The sequence below is a fragment of the Pelodiscus sinensis genome, chromosome 9, assembly GCF_049634645.1.
Source record: "Pelodiscus sinensis isolate JC-2024 chromosome 9, ASM4963464v1, whole genome shotgun sequence".
NCBI lineage: Eukaryota > Metazoa > Chordata > Testudines > Trionychidae > Pelodiscus > Pelodiscus sinensis.
The window spans coordinates 23527827-23549766 of NC_134719.1; the positions used below are offsets into that span (position 1 = coordinate 23527827).

At 39.6% G+C, this 21940-nt stretch overlaps 1 protein-coding gene across 4 annotated transcripts; it reads left to right on the forward strand.

Annotated features, from left to right (window-relative positions):
* Positions 1 to 980: 980 nt before the first annotated feature.
* LHX8 (LIM homeobox 8) lies at positions 981 to 20350 on the forward strand. Of its 4 annotated transcripts, none has more exons than XM_075936257.1 (11): positions 981 to 1054; positions 1508 to 1657; positions 1748 to 2011; positions 3542 to 3616; positions 3696 to 3857; positions 8944 to 9065; positions 10887 to 11107; positions 11587 to 11690; positions 17317 to 17412; positions 18349 to 18532; positions 19986 to 20350. In XM_075936257.1, exons 3-11 carry the CDS (start codon positions 1931 to 1933, stop codon positions 20060 to 20062), a joined length of 1122 nt encoding a protein of 373 aa, XP_075792372.1. In that variant the 5' UTR covers positions 981 to 1054; positions 1508 to 1657; positions 1748 to 1930; the 3' UTR covers positions 20063 to 20350. The 4 variants fall into 4 exon arrangements, with proteins under 4 accessions (XP_075792372.1, XP_075792375.1, XP_075792373.1 ...); XM_075936260.1 differs by lacking the exon at positions 19986 to 20350 and adding an exon at positions 15178 to 15236 and having other exon boundaries at positions 18349 to 18485; XM_075936258.1 differs by lacking the exon at positions 3542 to 3616.
* The last annotated feature ends 1590 nt before the right edge of the window (positions 20351 to 21940 follow it).

Genomic DNA, 21940 nt, shown 5'->3' on the forward strand with positions numbered 1-21940 from the left:
GTGAAATTAAAATAATTGCTTATTGTAATTGACGGGAAACACGATGTGAAAGCCCCCTTCTTTAATTCCATATGTCGCAAGTTAGGGAAATGAAAAACCAACCTTTCCCGGAGTGCTTCAATAGGGTTTGTGCTCCCCGCTCGATTTTATTTTGCCAGCAGAAGTTTCTTCCTCCTCCATCCGAAATTGCAGTGAATCTGCTAACGACACTTCAGGATGATTGTCTGGACAGGGCATCAGGCGAAACGTTTAAAAATACAGCTGTGTGAAACCCTAGCCCCCCGTCTTCCACTTCTCTGAGTTAAGACATTTCGGGTGGCTTGGCGTTCTATCATCCTCACTGTCATAAACCTAGTCATAATAAGAACAAATACTGCTGCCTTTCCGAGTTTACTGTGCCAATAGCCAGCATGGATATTAGGATTAGATTGAAAGCTAAACTCTTTCTAACTACGGTGCACTCGCTTTTAGGGTCGATTTTTTCCCCCAAGAAGAAATATCCTAGGGCCCAATCTATGCAAACACCCCTTTGCCCGTGAAACAGTAGACAGTGATTTTCTGAACTCAGTGGAAACTATCTACCGGTGTGAAAGTTATTCAAGTATTTAAGATTTCGTAATATCGGTCTGTCCTCTGGATAATATTTTTAGAAAGCTTCAGTTGTGCATTAAATGTTTACGAGGTTTATCTCTTCGCAGGATCTCTTGAAAACAAGAGTCACCCTATTATCAGAGAAACTTGCATTATTTCCAAGCGTTTAAACAGCTAAACCAAACCACTTGCCGCCTGTTTTACCACAGCGCTGACAAAAATGCCTTGCATCTATACTTTTACCTTTAGACAGATCTAAAGCAAAAAGGGGGAGAGTGGAATGGAAAAATAAATAGAACTTTAATTAAAGCCACATGGATATGATTTAGTTAAATACCTACGCAGAAGCCGACACAGTATTTACCTCTTCACCTGGAAGTTGCAGAAGTTGTTGCTTTATTCTAATGAAAGGGTTCGGAACGCAGCGGTGCTGTTTTGTTTGGTGAAATTCTACGGGGAATGGGTTGGTTCTAGAATCATAAGAAAAATGCACAAACAACCTACACAGAATTATTTCCTTGTTGGTATTCTCTCTAATTTTTCAAGCCAGTGGACAGCCAACTCATGACAGTCTCTGTCCAGTTGGCGATAAAAGATACGGACGCTAATTAGCAACATATTTTATTCTTTTATGTTTAATTTCAAAGCTACAGCTTGAGCTTTAGGCTGCTCAGATGTTCCTTTTTTATCTTAATGGAAAAGGTTTTATTCAGAGGAACTTGGGAGATTTGGGTAAGAACAAAAACGAGCTAGGTGGTTTTAGAATCTGCAGCGTTTCTCTGGGCGAAACAAACACACTCGGGCTTCGGATTTCAGTAGAATAGATAAAACATACATTTCACACATACTCTTGCTTTCCCTAATGTTTGTCGTCTTTAACTACACAGAAAGAAATGTAACCTGAATCTTTGTTTAGGTTTGGGGGAGAAGCTATGGCAAACGATGAAGACAAAGCTCTTTAGAAGGGTTAGCGGTGCCTGTTCTTTTAAGAGCAAAAAACTGGAGCAAGTTTGCTTGTAACGATAAAGATCTCAACATGTACAGAAGGCGGGTTTTACACAAGGAGGTGAGGCTAGAAAGCCAGCAAAAGGCTGCGGGGTTTTTTTTTTCTTTGCAAGGTTCCACCCACTTGAAAACAAAACTTTTTTTTCTGAAGGGCCTCACATCAGTGAAGTTGGGAACAGGATCTTAAGAACACCCTTGCAAGTAGGGGCAACAGACGGGCCTTGGAGCTTTTTTTCCCCCACCCCACCCTTTAAAGGTGCTTTTGTGTTTTATCTATCGTTGGAAGCGCTGCCCTTTCTGGAGTTGGTATGTGATAACAGGTCCCAGCAGTGCCATGTATTGGAAGAGCGATCAGATGTTTGTGTGTAAACTGGAAGACAAGGACATCCCTGCGCTTGGTATTTCCACGGAGAAGGTGAGCGGATCCTAGGCAAAACCCAGAAGCGCTGCAGGGAGCGCCAATTGGCGGTTTCTCAGGGATGCAGGCGCATATTTCCAAACTATGAGCTCCATAATTTTTCGAGTGTTAGACCTGGCAGTGGATTATAATTCGCGAAGCATGTTTTGATAGCTAAAGCGTCCCGCCGGAAAGGAAGAGGCCTCGGGGAGGAGGGAGGAAATTGTTTAGCTTTGAGACACACTAAGGCCTTTAAATTAATCTGAATAAAGGGACAGTCCAATCAGCCCGATAATTTTAACTTTAAAGCCGTAAACTGATACAAGTAGAGCTCCGAATTGAACTCACTAAAGATGCTAATATGAAAATAAACCTAGCTTGGTAAATGTGTACCTAGAAAATAGAGACCTTTCACCGATGAGAGAGAGGCTATGTTGTGGCTATGTTAATTTGCATAGGAATATTTAAAGTATTCAGGAGCGCGCGGTTATTTTCTGACCAAGTAAAGCGAATCCCGTATTTTTAGGGCAATCAACATTAAAAAAAAAATCCAGAGTGGTTCTGTACAAATAGCTTTGAGTGGAAAATATCACGCGCAATGAATATTAATCCTTGGGGAATTTAAGCAATATTGCATCAGATGCGCTGTAGATGTGTACTAGGTTCATATACAAAGCCTGTTTTGTACTTTTCCTTTTAAGGAACCAACAATAGATTTTTCTCCTGCGCTGGCTTTCGTATAACTTCAGGAAGCTTTGAAAACTAGGAAGTGGTTGTGGGGTGTGTAGACAAAAACAGCTACACTCGCTATCCGAAAAGCAAGGCGTACGTAGAGCTGGGAGCGTGTGCGGAACAGCACTCGCGCTTGGATTGCTTTAAAAAAATGTTGACCCGCGATTGAACAAAGGTGCGATTTTTTTTAATGGCACCAAATTAAATTCAGCTGGATATTTTCCATTATTCGACTTGCTTTCTGCGCCGCTTAAAAATAATCCTCTAGGAGCTCAACTGTTGTCTCTTATTGAGCGTGTAAGTGGCAATTTACACCTTAAAGCAACGAGTGTAAGGCGCTCGCGGCTCTAATTGCAGCAAGTTTACCAAGGAGCCGCTGGCTGCCTTGACTCCGAAGCGTTTTCATTCAAAGCGTCACTGGAACAAACACCAGGCTGCGGTAATTAGCCTTCAAGTGTCCCATTAAAGCTCTTTCCCTTTGGGGTTCTCCAGCGCGGGGGCCGCTCGGCACGGCGCAGCCTTGCCCTTTTAATTGCAGTTATTAGAGTAACGAGCCCCCCTCCCTCCTCAAGGCCGGCTGGAGGAGGAGGAGAAGGGGGGAGGGTATTAACCTTCTGCCCCCAGCCCGGGGGTCAGGCGCGCTCCTAGGGCACCGGGGGCGCACTCGCGGTGGGGTCAGGCCGGAGCTGCCACCGCCCCCCATAGAAGCCCCCAGGCATCGCCTCCGGCTCCAGGTGGCCTCATCAGCCCCCAGCCCGGGGAGGAGGCGGGGGTGGGGGGCCTGCGGCGCACTCAGCTCTCCCGTTTGCCCTGCAGTTCCCGGGGCTCATGGCCGAGGAGTGCGGGAGAGCGGGGGGCAGGCGGCGGCAAGGCGCCGGGGAAGGGGACCTGGTAAGTGGGGTGCTCGGGGCAGTGGGGGGTGAGGAACGGTCCCAGCGCGCTAACAGGCCCCTCGCTCTTCTCCCCCCAGGTGAGCCCCGAGGCGGCAGGGGACGAGGACTCCTGCCCTTCCTCTGCGCCGCTGTCCCCCTCCTCCTCGCCCCGGTCCATGGCCTCGGCCCCCGGCTGCGCCCCCAGCAAGTGCCTGTGCAGCAGCTGCGGCCTGGAGATCGTGGACAAGTACCTACTCAAGGTGAGTGCGCGCGGCCCGGCGCTGCCCTCTTGAATCCCGTCCCGTCAGCTCATTAGCGCCGGCTGCCGCGCGCAGCGCTGGCCCGGGGGCCTGGCTGGCCGCCAGGGAGAGAGACCCGGGTTGTGTCCAAACCACCGGGTCCCTGGCCTCAGAGTGGCGGGCTCGGATCAGGGGGTTCTTCGTTGGCCGCGGGCTGCCTGCGCTTCAGGCCCGGTCCCAGGGTTGAGGAGCTGGAACTGGGGAGAGCGCCCAGTGAGTGACTTCCCCGCCTTGCCTGCAAACGGGTCTTGAGGGTTGCTTCGTTCCCTCCCGCTCTGGGATGCACATCTATAGGGGTCCTTAGCGGCAAGGATCCGGCCTTTTCCATTTGAAGTCAAGCTTGGCATTTGGCTCGGGAGAGACTCGACTTTTTTACTTCTAGTAAAATAACTTCAACCAGTTCAGCACTTTTGTTTCTCATAAGATACACCCGAAAACAACCAGAATCTTTGTTTCACCTTCAAGTGTCCCCCTCTGGAAAACAATATTTTTACTAGCTGTCTATAGTTACATTTGAAATAGTGTGTGTCTGTTTTTACTGCCACCACCAAGTTAAAACCCATTCTGTTCCTTTTTTCATAATTTCATTTGTTGGCCATTTCAGACTGCATCTTTCTAAAACCTTTTTGCAAAACAATACCTGGGTCAGGTGAAATGTTAGCCCCACTGAAGGTTACTGGTAAAACTCCCATTTACATCCCTGAGTTACCCTTTCTGTCCTACAAAAAAAGAAACGTTAATTCTTTAGGAAGAAATATCTTTTTGTAGTATATTTTAAATGAGCACAATTTCATTGAATGAGCAACTGGCATTGTTGAATTCAGAACAAGTTCTGAAATTCTATAGAAACTAATACATCACAAGCATATGGCTGCTAATATTAGAAATTCTGTGACCGGTTTGGTTACTTTCTTAAAAACTATCCGGAAAAATATTAATTGTACTCTTTTATTTCAGTCTGAATAATCAGTAGCAGTTAGAGATTTATATTATTTTGGTATTGAGAACTTACAGTATCTAGCAAAGAACAGTCTCTCCATAAGCTAGAATGCTTAATTCACAGTTTTGTTCCTTAATAGTGCCACTGGGTTATGTAAAGTACAGTAGTCTCTTATTTAATATTTGTGTGCTGTGTAGTGATGAATGACATGTGGGAAATGTGGTACAAATCACCAGACCTAACCTGAGTTTGAATATCATTTGTTCAAGAGAAAACCAATGGTCTGAACTTCATAGTTTAACCTGCATGTTCATAAACTAAAATAGCACACTATCAGTGATCTCTGCCCACAACTTAGGCTTTGTCTAGAACAGAGGGTGTTTAGTAAAAGTATTTATTAAAAGTGTGGGAGTACACGGTATAAACAGGTTTGAAAAGTCTTAAAAATGTGTTAGCTGCTCACAGTGGGCCCTGAAGCCGGAGTGAATTGGATCGAGGAACTGCACAGATATAGAAGTTCTGTATAGTCTGTCTGCATTGTGGATGACTTAATTCTCCATAATGAAATTTGTCTCATCCTTGCTACAGTCTATACAGTTCTTCTTCATCCACTTCCAAAAATACTGGCAGATGCTTTATTTTCCTATCTTTGTCCCTGATCTTGCTGATGTACATGCTCTTTACCATTACATGAGAGAGCAGTTTCATTGCGGCCAATGGGACTACTCCCATGTGTAAATTCAAGCACATGAGTAAGTGTTCACAGGAAGTGGGGGGTTTAGTTGAAAGGCAAACAGCTGATGCTAGTTTGAGAGAGTTTTAGAAGTAAGCATTTTGGGAATTGTTGCCTCAGGAAACACTTTCTTTAAAAATAAACTGGTAAGTTGCTCAGGCAATGGACAGTTTCTTTTTTCCTGTTCTGTGTAATGACAGTTGCATTGTAAGTAGCTAATGAGACATTTCACACACTTTGGTCTTCAGAACAGTTCGCCAGCTATAGAAATAAGTTATCCCTGATGTGGATGGCTTACTAGCTTTTGCAGTGAGAGAAGGTGCTACATTGGTAATATTGCTCCAGTGCAATCTCAAGTGTTGAAAAATCAAGTGTCAGACATTAAAAAAATCCAGATGCTAATATGAAAAAACACAAGTTTTTTTAAAATAAAGTTGTTAGTTTTTCATTTACTGTCTGGATTAGAGCCTTTGCTGGGGTAGCAGCTTCTGGGTGCATTCCGATCAGGCTTTCCAGCTTTTTCCCACCATCATGAGGCTAGGCACTTTGCCTCTGATTATTTTTAAAGTCACTTAATCACTTGGCTTCATAAATAAACGACTTACCTAACACTCTTACTATACTGTCAGAACAGGTAGCAGTACTAAAGGCATTTTCAATTACTTCCCTTTCTCCATACTTTTCTGTTTGCCTTTTCGATTCAAATATTGTCTTGAGGATTGGAGGGGTAAAGGTAAGAGACGTATATTTACGCTATTTTAGTATTCAAGGATGGGTTAGATAGACAGGAAAGTAGCTGGAAAAGAATTTAACGTTGCCTTTCCTTCTGGGAGATCTCCCTTCTTCTTGAGACTTTCTTGGTAATAGTCAGTGTTCTCAAATGACTAGAGTATGGTGGGATTGGGATTAGAATCCATGTTTACTAACTCTGAATCCAAGTGACTATTTATCATGGTCTGCATAAATCACTTAAACACTGATCAGTTTTTCCTCCCTGAAAACTACAGAATTTGTAATTTAGGTATAAGCTGGAATACAGATGCAAGTATGAAGTCTGTACCACTTAAGCAAGAGATGGTTTAAATAATATAAATATCTTGTGCTCATGCTACTCAGATATCTGACTCTTTCTATTCCTAGCTACACTAAGAATTTGAGACATGGTTGATGGTGATTGTCACCACTGGGTCACTTAAGCCAATGTTCAGTATGTGATTAAATAAGAGTGTAGATGGAACAATATTAAATGTCCCCAGTATAAAGTGTGTGTCATGCCTTTTTTCTACAGGAGGATGCTAGCAGCATTAAGGACCCTATAATAAATGGGCCATTGCTGGCATTTTAAGCATCATTCCAATTAAAATGGTTCTGAGCCATTTCATTTGACGGGGCTTTAACACCAGAAGCTCATCGACACTAGGGTTTGCTAACACTAGTGATGCAAAAAACACTCTTGGCAATAGTGGGAAATACTTAGAAAATTATTATACCACAGCCTCTCTTCCTAGACTAGAGCTACTGAGATTTGGTTCAGTCCAAATGCTTTTGTCCCGCCTCCACTAGCAATATAGCCATTTTCAACATGACTTGTGAGGATCAATTGCTGACAACTATTATCAACAAGGCAGTTTCTTACCATTGACAAGGATATTCAGAGGTATAGATCAGCAGTACACTGTGATGTGCTGATCTGTCCATTTGTTTTGTCTCTGTTTCAATAACGACTGCTGCCAACATGATTATATTGAGGGAGACAATATTCAGGCAACATTAAATTTTAATATACTAAGGCAGAAGTTTATTTCTCCTCAAAACAGCCTTCATATGCATACATATATTTTGAAAGTTATTGTTATAAGTAAACTATGGCTCCTATGGCATTATTCTGATATTTGACTAAAGACACAATACCACTGATATTAAATCTGCTGTTCTCCTGCATGCAGTACACAGATTTTGAAGATCTCATGGTATAAGGTATCTAAGATTAGTTCAGAAATGTTCAAAAAGTCTCAGGAGTAAACATGTTAGTCTGTAACTTTAAAAACGAGTAGTCCTGTAGCACCTTAGGGACTAACAAAATATTCATAGTATCATGAGCTTTCATAGGCAAAACCTACTTCTTCATATCCAGCTTCCAGTTCATCTGCAGAAGTAGGTTTTGCCCACAACAGTTCATGTTATATATATTGGTCTCTAAGGTGCTACATGACTACTCGTTATTTCTGAACTAGTTGGCTTGGTTTCCACTTTCATTAAAATGTTGGATGATCCATAATGTTTTTACTTTTTTATCATATTCAGTATTTGGTTCCTGGCCAGATTCATTTAATATTTGCCAGGAAAAATTAGACCAATATTTAAAAAAAAAACTGTTCTGCATTTTATCAAATAATTGAAATGGACAGTACTGATATTATAGATGGACAGCTCTTATGGAGAAAACACTACATAGACTATTGATTTTTAAAATTGCACAACTTTTGAGAACTGCTGATACCCTTAATCAGAGAAAGTGAATAGTAGGTTATGTCTACACACAGGTGCTGCAGCAGCACTATAGTGTGTATGCTTGCTACAGCAACAAAAGGGGTTATTCTATCACTGTAGAATTCTTCAGTCAACTCAGCTGTGGGGCAGGTGAGGGATAGGGTAGGAGAAAGGTCAACTTAACCACATCACACAGCACATGAAACTTTTTACTGAGTACGTCAACCTAAGTTTTAGGTGTAGACTAGACCTAAGTGAAACAGCATTATAGATTTTTGCATCTGAAACAATGGTTGATATTTCAAAGCTGGGGGATTTAAGACCTAAATTGCTTTGACAGTTGCAGCCCATAACTAATTATAAGAGTGTAGACACAATTGGTAAAACAAAGTTAAGACGTCATTTGTGGCAACATTCCAGGTACTTAAATCTCAAAGCTCTTTTCATATCAATTGAATTTAGCGCTTTCTGTTAAGCAGATCTTTTTGCAGATAGGGAAACAGAGGTCAGATGACTTCCACAGTCACTTGAGGCCAAATTCTGCTTTATTACTCAATAAAGTGTGAGAGCAGAACTAGGCGCAAGAAGTCAGTGTTGGCGCCAAGAACAGAACCCAGATCCCCTACTTCCCATTATCCTGCCTTAAACACAAAACCACAGACGCTTGTACTGAGGATTTCTAACTTTAAGTCAATTAAGAACTACACTTGGATGAAATTTGGAACAGTAATTTATAAAATCCTACTGTGTTGCCTTAAAAAAAAAACCTTTTGTGTATGGTATATTCTGATAATCTGTGATGCATATGGCAAAATATGGACTTTTGCCTTGCTATTGACTTGAATTAAAAATACTACCAGACTGTTGTCTTCTCCCTTTCATAGGTAAATGATCTCTGCTGGCATGTACGCTGTCTCTCATGCAGTGTTTGCAGAACGTCTCTAGGAAGACATACTAGTTGCTACATCAAAGATAAAGATATCTTCTGCAAGCTTGATTATTTCAGGTATAACATAAAACTCGTCAGTTCATTTTTTTTGAGGTGACAAGTGAGTAACACCTAGACATACACTCAGACTGGTATTTAGGTTGTCTTTCATCTTCACAATTTTCAGTAGTCACTATGTCCCAGTGTCTCAATTTTCTTTAGAAGGTATTGGGGAGACCTTGAGCAGTTTAAATAAATACATCATAATAGTTTGTAATATATTAATTACATTTATATAATGTGCCATGTTGTATATAATAACTACAGCATTTATGCAAAATATCCCTCATTGAGGCTATTCCCTCCCTCCCTCTCCCTCACTCCACCTTCTGTAATAAATCTGATTTGTCAGTTTAATAATGTGTTCACTTTTTTCATTGTATTCCTTTGGTATCTATGGTCATGCTAATTCTCTTCCAGAATATGATCTGAGGAAGTGGGTCTGGCCCACGAAAGCTCATCACCTATTAAACCATCTTGTTAGTCTTTAAAGTGCTACATAGTTTTTCCTTTTGTTTTACCAAGATCAGACTAACACAGCTACCTCTCTATTACTGTTGAGGCCCATGAGGCAATTAAATCCACAATAGAAGCAAAGGCCCCTGCTACAATATAGACTGTAAAATCGTCAGATTAATACTTTCTTTCAATAGTGCTGGATCAATACTACAAAGTAGAACTGTGATGTTCTAGTCCAAACAAAAGTGGATATAATTCCTTATAACACAAGCAATGACCCGTAGGGTGCTACAGAAAAGTCTTACTAAACAGTAAAATATAATTTTAAAAAATCTCCATGCAACTTGTAAGCATGTTGTAAATCAGCACATTGTAATTATTGCAAGCAGGTGATTTTGAAAGTGTGTCATTCACTGCCAGATTAAGGTATGGTCCTGTGAGATAGGGAAAACTTGTACTGGCTTCAAAGGGAATTGAGAGGAATTTGCACTTGACAAGATCTGGAGTGAAGTTCTGATGCCTTTTTTTAGTCAACGGGCGCTTTGCCATTGACTTCAGTGCAGCTAAGATTTCACCTCAAGTCAAAAGCAGGTAGGGAATATTCAACCATGAAGTAAACATTCATTTGATGACAGCTTTAATATTGAAAGATTAATTTAAACTAAATAGTAATTCAAAATATACTGATGAGTGCTTAGTCCTTTTGATAAACTAGACTAGTTTAGATTTCTTGGAGCTGAAGTTTAAGCATTCATTTTGGAAGAGATGTCACATGATTCTAAAAAATAAGGATTCATGTTTATAATAGATATATTGTAGTCATCTTCCTCTTTAAAATAGTCAGATTCTGATGGGAAAATATATTATCTCTGTAATCTAGATATGTTTGATACTTGAAGTTCTTCTAAAGATAACAAAACTAGATGCTGTACTTTCCCTCTAGTTATTCCCTGGAATTTAATTTTTCCCCTGTAGATATATTTTCTATTTTAAATTTCAGTTAGAATTTGAAGAACTATAATAGAATTAAGTCTACCCAAATAATTTAGGCAATATGAAATATGTTTGAATAACTGGGAGGTCCTAGAACTGAATAATAGTTGACTGTGAATTACATTTTGCCCTCTGCCTTAAGGAAAGTGTCAAACTTGTAATAGGGCTGTAGCCCTATTTTAACAACAACCCGATAGAAACTTTTTAAAAATTTCTCTAGAAAAACACAAATTCTACAGTCATCTAAACAATGCTGATTGTGAGTGCACTTACCATGAATCTCATGGACTGTTTCCCCATCAAATTGTCACTAATATTGCTAGTTTGATAGTCATGTTTTAGATGACTAGCTTCTTTTGACAGTCTTTTGTTTTTTCTTTGTTGCAGGCGGTATGGAACCCGTTGTTCTCGTTGTGGTAGGCACATCCATTCTACTGACTGGGTCCGAAGGGCCAAGGGAAATGTGTATCACCTAGCATGTTTTGCCTGCTTTTCCTGCAAAAGGCAGCTTTCCACTGGAGAGGAGTTTGCTTTGGTTGAAGAGAAAGTCCTTTGTAGAGTACATTATGATTGCATGTTGGACAATCTAAAAAGAGAAGTTGAAAATGGTAATATGGTGCTTTTGTTATTAAATTCCTAGTTTGACTGTCATTTAGCTTTAACTAGATTTGCTGCTTTTATTTCATCACCCTTTATATAAAAAAATGTATCTAGCTTTATTAAGCAAGAGGCACATGTATTTAACTCAAGTAATGTTCAAACTACACAATATGTTTACACTTACTCTCATATGTTCAACTCCCTTTCTATATTTCTGAAAAGTAAAACATGTCTAGCTTATCCAGTTGGTCTGCAACTTTGCAAACGTAATGCTTGACCAAATCTTGCTCTCCCTTATTTCAGTGAAATCTGGATATCAGTGAAATGACTCCAAATTAATACCAAAGTAATATTGAATAAATCAGGGCCCAATGTACTATTCCATAATACCCAGCCAACAAACATTAAAAATCTATTTCAGAATAGTGAGACTCATGACTAATATTACTCTGAATCATCAATATATAGATTTTCTTTTCCATATCAGGGAATGGGATTAGTGTGGAAGGAGCATTACTTACAGAACAAGATGTCAATCATCCAAAACCAGCAAAAAGAGCTCGGACCAGCTTCACAGCGGATCAACTCCAGGTTAGAAGCAGCATTGTGAGCACTGAAAACTGACAGTTTAGAATTGCATGAAGATTTTAGTCGTATGTATGTTATATATGATCTATTTTCTGGTGTTCTAAACTATTTATTTAACAAATGATTAAGACAAAACATGTTTCTGGAATAATTTGTTAGCTTTAGTAGTTTAATATGAAATAGTTACTCTGCTAGCTTTTTCTTTCCCTCAGGGCAGTTAGGAATTCTGCAAAGTGGAAGCCAAAATGTTGATCTATTAGGACTGCTTGATGAAATCCATTTAATCAAACAGACATCCCTATGAATAATGAAAGAAAAAATATCTTCAGAGCTATGTATTATAAAAAAAAATACAAAGGGAAATGTACTTCATATGATTTCTCAGGATACCAGTGTGGTGAAGTTTGATTTCATTATTCCACCCCAATCAGCTTTTTAATCACCATCATGACTGTGTCCTCAAAACTGGAAAGTACTCCGATGTGAACATAGTAAATAGGAACTCACAGGTTGGCTTCAGTAAAATTAACCCTTATTTTATATGGTGAGAGAGGTGGAATAACTGAACTACTTTCTTTTGGAATTTGTCTTTCATGGAGGAAGGACTAATCTCTCTGTGTTATGCTTAACTATGAAGATCGTAAATATGTGAATGACCTATCAAACAAGTATTAATGAAGACTGTTAAATGATGATTCCTTCCTTCTCCTCCTCCTCCTCTGTTCCAAAACATTCAGATTTCGACTCTATTAAAGCACATTCTCCTCTATATTTAAGGGTGAGATGTTGGCTTATTTTCTTGGATCTTTGTTTCAGTACTCACCTCTACTTGTTTCAGGGCAAAAACATTTTTTTCATAGAGATGGTAGGGTACAGACAAAGCTAAACTCTGAAGGAGTGTATTTGAAAATTAAGCAGCATGAGACTATTACTACCACAATTTGCTCCTTTGGTTTGGACATACTATATGGTATGAAACGCTTTCCAACATCCCTCTATACCAGCTCAGTCAGTGGATATACTGCTTATGATGAACACATGGGAGACTGTGTGTTGTGGGAGTGATGAATCAAAACTCTTGTGAGGTCAAGTCTGCGCTAAAGGGGTCTGGCTGGCTGAATCTCCTATGTCACTAGGGCTTCCTCTTACATTGTCAACTCCCTTGGCTATGACCTAGTAAGATTTGCAGCCTTGGACCTTGTCTCTGATGTGAAGTTGCTCACTGGGCACTATCCCCCATGAAAAGAAATAGTTTTTCAGTCATGGAATAATTCAGATCATTTGACCTTGGAGGAAGAATCTGATTTTTAGCCTTCTCAAGATAAAATCTATGACCAGTGGCAGCCCCATCATTAAAGGGGCAACAGAAGGAATAGATAAAGATTCCAGCTCCTGCAGATTATGAAGGTGGCATCTCTTTGTGTGTCCCATTTCATATTTGTGCACATCCCCATTTAATGGTGTGTAACAGTTTTCCATTTTTCACTCTGTTTGGCACTGACAGTGTAGGGTCCTGTCCTCTGTAGTGAATACCAGAATCACCAAGACACAATAGTAGTCCTTATTGTGGCTCTCTGGGAGGAGGAACACTCTGTCCTCCCTGACCTGAAGGATGGATTGCTGCAGGTAGAATCAGCAGTATATGTGTGTGTCTGGCAAGAGAGTAGGATTCAGTCTTGTCTGGGTGACAAATTGAGACAAATGATTGAGACTTTTTTTCAATCTCAGGAATTTGTGTCTTAGTCATGCCTGGTACTCAAGTCAGCAAAATATTTCTTTTGCAGACTCAAGCTATAAAACTGAAGATACTATTTAGTTCCTTAACCAATGCTTTATTTTTATGGTCTAGTGTGTTCTTATTGGTGTTGGACTCTCTAAAGAAATAGCCCGCTAGAGTGTACTCTGCAAGCTTTTACATGCAGCCACTCTTAAATTTGACTTCTCTGCTGCCTCAATCTGAGCAATGTCTGGTCAGCCTATCGTCCTTCCTTAGCAGATATAAAAAGAGTATTCATTAAGAGTTGTCTCTATAGTGGCCCAACAGGGTGGAAGTAATGTGCACGAAGCACTTCAGCCATAATGTAGTAATGTGGCTACTGGCTCTAGGTGGAGATTGGTCTCTTAGTTCACTGTCGGAAACCCAGTTTGCCATTTCTGCTGCAAATCAAAGGGAAGGAATAGGCGAAGATACTTTAAACAGAAGTGCAATATGTGTATATCAGCAATTCAGGGGAGGAGGGCACAAAGAAGTATCTTGTACTTGAGGACTCTTGTTCTAGGCAAAGAGAAATTTCCTTTCCCTTGCTGCTATCCATAGTTCTGTGATTCTGAAATCCAAAGCTGAGCTGGAGCCAGAACCCACCAAGGGAACAGAAATTGTGCTAATCAGTGCTCCTCTGGAATTGCCGCAAATGAAACATTTAAGCCCCCTCTCGGGTTAAACGGACGGTATCCTAGTTTCTCAGGATGATTGAGAAGAATGTTCTTCAGGTTTCTGGGCCCATTAGATTTAGGAATGAATTATTTTTGCTGTCCAGTTCAATTTGAGCATACTTTTATACTTAACCTTGCTAGGCAGAGCCTTTTAGAAGATTACATTTTCTAAATTTAACACTGTCCTTGATTTCTGGAGTTACTTATTTTCAAATTGGCATCTCTTTCTTAGTTACAATATTTTGATCTAGGGCTCAAATTGTGGCTCTTCTTTGTTTTTCCTTGTGGGTCAGAAAGCTTTTCTCTGGAGCCATGAAATAACACATGCAGTATTTTCTTTATATCACGTATATGAAGGCTTTTTTTCTATTTAAATTGAAAGAAAACTCTAAATTAGAAAGTCAGATCCTTCATGAATGCACCAAGAACAGCTTCTAATAATCACTACCTTTGATTTTTAAAACTGCATTGAAGCAGCATATGCTGGCAGGTATAGATAGCCTTGGCTCCTACTCAGAATAATTTGACAAGTGGAGGTTGAGGGAATGGAGAATGTTTCTCTTGGAGAAATATGTAAAGTGACTATGTGGATGTGTATCACGTAGCTTTTTGTGTCTTTAAAGAGACCTGATATGCGAAGCTTCTTGAGATGCATTTATGGAAGTTGAGGCTTATACATGTTGTAATCCATCCATCTGTTCTTCTCTGGTACCCACCACACACCTGTTTGAGAACTAGAAGGTGCTTTTCAAATTCACACTCAATAGGCAGAACATTCAGAGGTAGTATTCTTGATCAGCCTAGGCATCTCACCCTGTCACTCTTGTGTTGGTGACAGTGGGACTAATTTCCCCCTTTAACTTTTTTATGGAGCTTTAATATGAACAGAATAGATTTTTTTTTTTTTGATGCTCAGGAAGTCTGAAGAGGTTCATCCAGCTTAACTGCCTTTATAACTTAGTAATTGACTCTTATGTAGTGCTCTGTTATTCAAAGCACTTTACAAACTTTGACTTCACAAGAGCTTTACTTTTTTCCTCTTTCCATCTGCTGGTAGGAGGACTTATACCCACAATATGGGCTGGCATATTGGGACATGGAGAACCCAATTAACAAGTAAGAAACTATCATTTTTTTCCATATAAAACTGAGTGATAGAATGGGCTTCTATTTAAGACAAACTAGAAGATTAGATACTGATGTAAAATATTAGCTCTGTAAATGGGGGAAGACAAATTATGGAATAGATTCAGGTTTATAGTTTCACTTTATGAAACCCTAGAGGGATAGATGAATTGTTATAGGGAATCTGAAAATTGACTAATACATGGTAATATCCAATGGAAAAAATCATTTAGCTCCACAACCAATTTAAAAGATAATGTATAAAACAAAGCACTTTATCGATAAAGTCCCTGGGCAGTCTTGTTGTCCATACTCAAACTCATTGACAAATCTAAATGCTGATGTGGCTCAAATGGAGTGGATTGTTATCTATATCTAAAGTGTTTGGAGAATAAAGTCAAGATGGTATTCGTGAGGGCTATGTATTAGTGAAGAGGTGATTCTGTTTCTAAGGCTGTCCTAAATCTTGATTAAACCATTTCTGCTTTGGATTCGCTTCCACAAGATGTCGACGAGCTGCTTATGTGAACTGGACAGCTAAGAAGAGTAGCCTCTAGTTTACATTGTATCTAACTTGCAACTGTCCCTTCCACATAGGAAACAAAATGTCATCTAGCAGTACCACACCCATTTACACCATTTTACAAATTGTCATCCATGGAGAGCAGGATCGTAACAGGGTGTGAACTCTTCTCACTGTTTCCAGCCAACCAAACCCAGGAAAGGGGATAGTAAATTAATATCAAAATGGGGGAGCACAATTAACCCACCTCCAAAAAAGATAAATCCCTCGTGGGCTTCTTTTGTACCATGATTCTCAATGGAAGCAATTGCTGTAGTTGCCCCTGGAATTCTGCAGTGTTATCAATAGAAGAGGTTAGTCTATGAAACTTGAAATGTGAGGAAGTGGTCTAGGAAACCCATCCCATGTTTGGTCCAGAGTATGAAAAAGTTTGCAAACACATACATGGCAAATGCATCATCAGTCACCACAGTCCAAAAGTAAGCGAATTTAGATTTTCCTTAACATGGCTACAGAACCACCAGCAAAGGGCCATACAGATTTTTGTTAGATAAGGAAAATGCTCTCTCTATTCTCACGTGGTCCTTTATAACAGTACCTTTCAAATGAAGACACTCCCAAGTACTTCACAAACTGTATAGTTTGAGCATATGTAGTTTGCCAGCTACCCACATGAAGTCATTCTCCAAAGGCAAAATACAGAAATTGTTCAATAATGCCAGTTTAGGACAGGAAGTGAACATTTTTTTTCCAGTTGAAGCTATACAAGGAACTTATGGAAAATTAGAACTTAATCAAGACACAAGTTAATGTGACATCATCTTTTACCAAAGATGCCTTTCATTATTTTTAAACCTGACAAGTAATCAGGTTTTCAGTTGTCAAAATATTGCACCTTACCACCATAACCCCGTGCTGAACTATGTCTGATGTTGTTAGTGAGAGAGCCAAGAGGAGGTCTGTTATATGCAGCCTGTTTGCCATTCTGAGATGGATTAAAGGTAAACTTGGGGCAAACACAGCACTTCTAAATTATATACAGATTTCAGGGAAGCAGCAAAAGGATTAAGTAGGGATCCTCTTTAGAATACATGACCTATATTGACTGATTGGTCTTTTTGAACCTGTCAGTCATTGAAAGTTCATTCTGTGTCCATATTATGTATTAAATGGCCTACAGTTTAGGCAGTCTATCTAGCAACAATACTTAAATTACTCTTCAGTGAATTCTTTGCCAAAATCCACCTCTAGTACAGTCATAACTGTACTACTTTCCCCTACTGACTAGTGCTAACCAGAACAAAGAACAACGTGTCTGCCAATTCTAAGTGGCCAAATTCTAAGTGGCCATTTTATTACTCAAAGGGCTATCTCTGAAGATATTGATTTTACAAAGATAAACTGGGACAACATGCTTTGGTATTTTATTCCCTTATATTGATATGGGATATGACCATAAACTTGAGAGAAACCTGTAATAAATAACTGCTTTGCCAGCACTTACAACACTTAACATTTAAAAAAAAAACCAATCTCTTACCTTTTCAGGTTATGCAAGCACAGTTTGCTCAAGACAACAATCCAGATGCACAAACACTCCAAAAATTGGCAGAAAGAACCGGCTTGAGCAGGCGTGTGATACAGGTGATTGTATTCTATTTCACAAACACTAAGTCTGAGTTAATACTGGAAGAAGAAAAATTGCTAATTTCTCAGTTGGAAAGAAATCTAACCTGGTCATTTTAAACATAATTTCAGATCAAAACCTTCAAAGAGATTGTTTAGATCCATATTTTTAGATAATATACATTTTTTTCATTACGTACTTTGGGAGATTACATTATGTAGATACCTAAATGAGTCTTATTAAAATTCTCTTCAATGAAAACATTGTTGAAACAACATTTACTAGACAAAAATGGAACTTACTGATTTAATTTTTCAGCAAGATTTAATTGCATTTACTCTGTGCACTGTATTGCAGCAGCTCTAACATGAACTAAGATTTAAAGGACATCATATCTACCTAGAAATGGGTCCTGAGCCAAACCCTCACACACTATTTCTATAAGAATAGGCAGAGGTTATAGAAGGCAGCCAAAGGGTTACAACTTTTTTTAAAAAAAAGGCTAAATTACTCTTTAAAAACCCAACCTGGCCTATTAAGGATATTTTAGCGTTCTTGTCAGCAATGTAATGGTGATCTAGTCACGGTTCCATGTGCTCTGTGGTCTTGATGCTGAATTCAGCTTCAGCTGAACTACAAACTTAAAGAACTTCAGGGGTAGCAGAGTTAGTCTGTATAGGAAAAAAAAGTGGTCTAGTAGCACTTTATAGACTAACAAAACATGTAGATGGTATCATGAGCTTTCGTGGGCACAGCCTACTTCAGATGACCGGAGTTTTTTAGAATGTTCTAAACATCTGATCTAAAAAACTAAAAAACTAACATCTACATGTTGTGTTAGTCTATAAAGTGCTACCAGACCATTTTTTTTATAAACTTAAGGATTTTTATTAAATCAACTGTCAAAATTAAATACAATCAACCAACATGATTGACATTTTCTTCCTTTTCAGGTGTGGTTTCAAAACTGTAGAGCACGCCATAAGAAACATGTTAGTCCTAATCATTCATCCACTGCTCCTGTCACAGCAGTTCAGCCCTCTCGGCTGTCTCCACCAATGTTAGAAGAAATGGCATACTCAGCATATGTACCCCAAGATGGGACAATGTTAACTGCTCTACATAGTTACATGGATGGTAGGTACAGTAACTCTTCAGATCTAACTACAAAATGCCAATGCTTTCTTTAGCTGAAGCAAGAAGATTGATCAGGTAACAAATAATAATATACTATATACTAAAGAAATCTGTCTATCAATTCTCACTTCCAGGACTCTAACATCTTTTAACACCTGTTACCTAGTGCTATAGCAGTTGCTTTTGTTGTATTAGCATAGCTGAGATTTGGATATAAAGATCAGCACTGGGTACTTTCTACATAATGCTGGTGATGCCCTCTTGATTAAACCCTCTTGATTTTTTTTTGCTGTTTATTTTACAATAGAATTATTGCTCATTTGTAGTTGATATTAAATTTAAAAGTGTTTGCTTTAAACATTTTATTTTCCAAATCAGGATTTTTAGACATCCTATTTTCAGTTTAGTTTGGGGTTTGTATTTGAAGACTTGGAGAGAGTACTAGAAATTAGTGGCACACTTGGCAACTTCATTGCAGACTAAGGCTCTCTCCACATGCAGAAGAATCTGACTACTACACAGATGCCTGTAAGCCATCCTAAAATCTAGTTCCAGTTTGTAGTGTAGTTTGGATTTCAGCTGTTTCAACACCACACCCAAGTCAACACATATTTGAACCATGTTTATAGTTAAGTTAGGGAACAATTGTAATGTAACCAAATTTCCTGATATTGGCTGCATTTATGCACAGATAGGGTCAGTCTGCTTTCTTCCTAAGCTGCAGGATAAAATGCATGAATAGGGCATGGATGGAAATGACATTAACAGCTTGTGACCCAGAATGAAGAAGCTGGAAACAACTGTAATGCCATTTACTGGCTAGGATCCTGTAACTGCACTAGAGCAGTGGCTCTCACCAATGATACATGCACCCTTGGGAGTACTAATCGGTACTCACCAGATAAGTGTTTTCAAGGTGAGGGGTTGCAGCCCATGGAGAGACCATGGGATGGGTTTAGGGGGTTGCAAGTGCAGGGTTGTCATTCTCAGGTGACACCAGGGTAACTGTCCTGGCCCCGCAAAGCTACGTTACATGTTCAGCCCCAGGCAGCAAAGGTTTGGCTTCAGACAATGCTTGTAAGTGAAATAGGTTCAAATATCATACTGAAAGGTAAATAAAATTATAACTATGGTAGAAATGAGAGAGTTAGCACATCTTCAGTTAAAGGCGCGCTGTGACACTTTCGAATTTTTGTCTGATTTTTTTCTAAATAAGTAGCTTTTAAGGAAGATGAAACCTGGTGTATGTATGGGAGACACATCAGGCTCATGAAAGGGTACAGTATTTTGGAAAGATTGAGAACCAGTGAGCTAGAGAAGAGCTCTTGACAAAGCTGGTGAAATTAGTACAGATCACTTGTGTCCCAGCCATCCTTATATAGGGTTTTTTACTAGCTTGCAATGTTGTCTGCTTTCAATGCAGTTGACCAATTAATCTTTTTTATTTTTGTAGCTCATTCACCTACAGCTCTTGGACTGCAGCCCTTGCTACCCCATTCCATGACACAACTGCCAATAAGTCACACCTAATTCCTTTCTTTCAGGGATAAAAGCTATTAAGGATGTACTCTTAAGAGTCATTTATTGTGTATTAAAATATCGTTGAAAAGATATTAATGTTAATTTTTTATTTAACACCCAAAGCATTTTCAAGACCATTTTGCTGCCCAAGTATGTAAGTATAGTTGGCCTGCAAGACACTTTTATGGATTCTGCATAAATAACTATATGTTGTTTACAAGACTTATTAAACACCTTTTTTGTATTGTCTGGAAGTAGTCTACTCTAGTTATGTATTTGTTAATTTATTTGTCATCAAGAGCACTTTGCCTAAAAGAAAGGACTGAAATTGTGCAAAATGTTTACAATTCTTTGTGAAATTGTAGTTTATCATTAGTTTGTATCTGTAAGTTATTGTTATAAAAAGTATTACCTGTATTTGAGTTTATATACAGCCTATACTTTAAAGCTTATGTCTGTGAGTTGGCAAAATAAATTTCATTTGCAAATATTTTCAAAATGAGCTGAATAAACCCTCTGTTGCAGCATGCTAAACAAACACGTTATTGTGTTTATGGTTGAACTATGAGTAATTGTAATGGGCAGCATAGTTTTAATCTTCATTTTTAAGACCAGGCCCTTTGTACACCTAGGCACATTAGACCTAAATAATGCAGGAAACTTCAGCCTTCCCCAGGATTATGCAGCAATATTAAAGAATGTAAAAATCCTTTGATAACCTTAAATTGTTTTGAAATATTTCAAATATACTCTACAAAATGAAACTGCATTTTTGTATTGCAGAATACAATACAACCCAGTATATTATGTGTGGAGGAGAAAAATTCTAGGCAAACCTTTTTGGTAGGGTTTCCAGATGGTTTAACCAAAAATACCGAACACCCTCCTCCTCCCACAAACACCAGGAAAAAAATTCTATTGGGGGCGGGCGGGGTGGGGGGGAAGGGGAGACCAAAGTTGTTGAGCAAAAACAAAAAAAGGACCTTGAGAGCTAAGCAAAGGCTGGGTTCTGCCGGCAGCCATCTTGTCTCCCTGCTCCAGGCCAGACAGCACCCCTGCAAAACCAGGTAAGCGAGGGTTGAGGGGACTAGGCCCAGTTGCTGTGTGTGTGTAGGGTTGCCAGGTGTCTGGTGTAGACCTGGACAGTCTGGTATTTTCACCTCCTGGCTGGGGGGAAAAAAATCAGAAAATACCGGACATTTTAGGTGTCCAGTATTTTCTGAAATTTTTACTGGACAAGAGGTGAAAATACCGGACTGTCCAGGTCAATGCTGGACACCTGGCAACCCTATTTTTTGGGTAGGGTATGAAGACTGGGTCATAACAAACTTCTCATAACCCATGTGTGAAATACAGTAGAGTCCCTATCATCCAACCTAAACGGGAATGACACCTGGTCGGATTACCGAATATGCTGGATGATACAGACTCTACTGTAGAGAGCAATGGAACAGCTGATGCCACTCCTGCCAGGGACAAAGTCCCCACAGAGCAGCATCAGCTGTTCCGTTGCTCTCTAGGAGCAGCTACTGCTGCTCCTGCCAGGACGCTTCCAGGCAGGAGCAACATCAGCTGTTCCCTTGCTTTCTGGGAGAAGCTGCTGCTGCTGCTGCTGCTGCTCCTGCCTGGAAGTGTCCCGGCAGCAGCTTCTCCTAGAGAGTGACAGGGCAGCAAAGTCCCTGGGTGCTTCAGGATTGGATAAAGTGGAGTGTTGGATTACCGGGTGTCGGTTAATCCGGACTCCACTGTAAATGAGAAACAGCATAGGCTCTATAATATGGTTTAGGGGGAGAATATTGCTGAAGCAGCTCCTGGTGTATACTTCAGTGGTCACTATCTCACTGAAGCTCACAGCTAAGTCAAAGGGCTATAAGCAGGAGGAATTCA

Excerpts from the sequence above, each read along its gene's own strand:
- LHX8 (XM_075936257.1), top strand. The coding sequence starts at position 1,931 with ATGTATTGGAAGAGCGATCAGATGTTTGTGTGTAAACTGGAAGACAAG. Across the intron at positions 3,617-3,695 it reads GCGCCGGGGAAGGGGACCTG|GTGAGCCCCGAGGCGGCAGG; the intron begins GTAAGTGGGGTG and ends TTCTCCCCCCAG. Across the intron at positions 17,413-18,348 it reads TGAGCAGGCGTGTGATACAG|GTGTGGTTTCAAAACTGTAG; the intron begins GTGATTGTATTC and ends CTTCCTTTTCAG.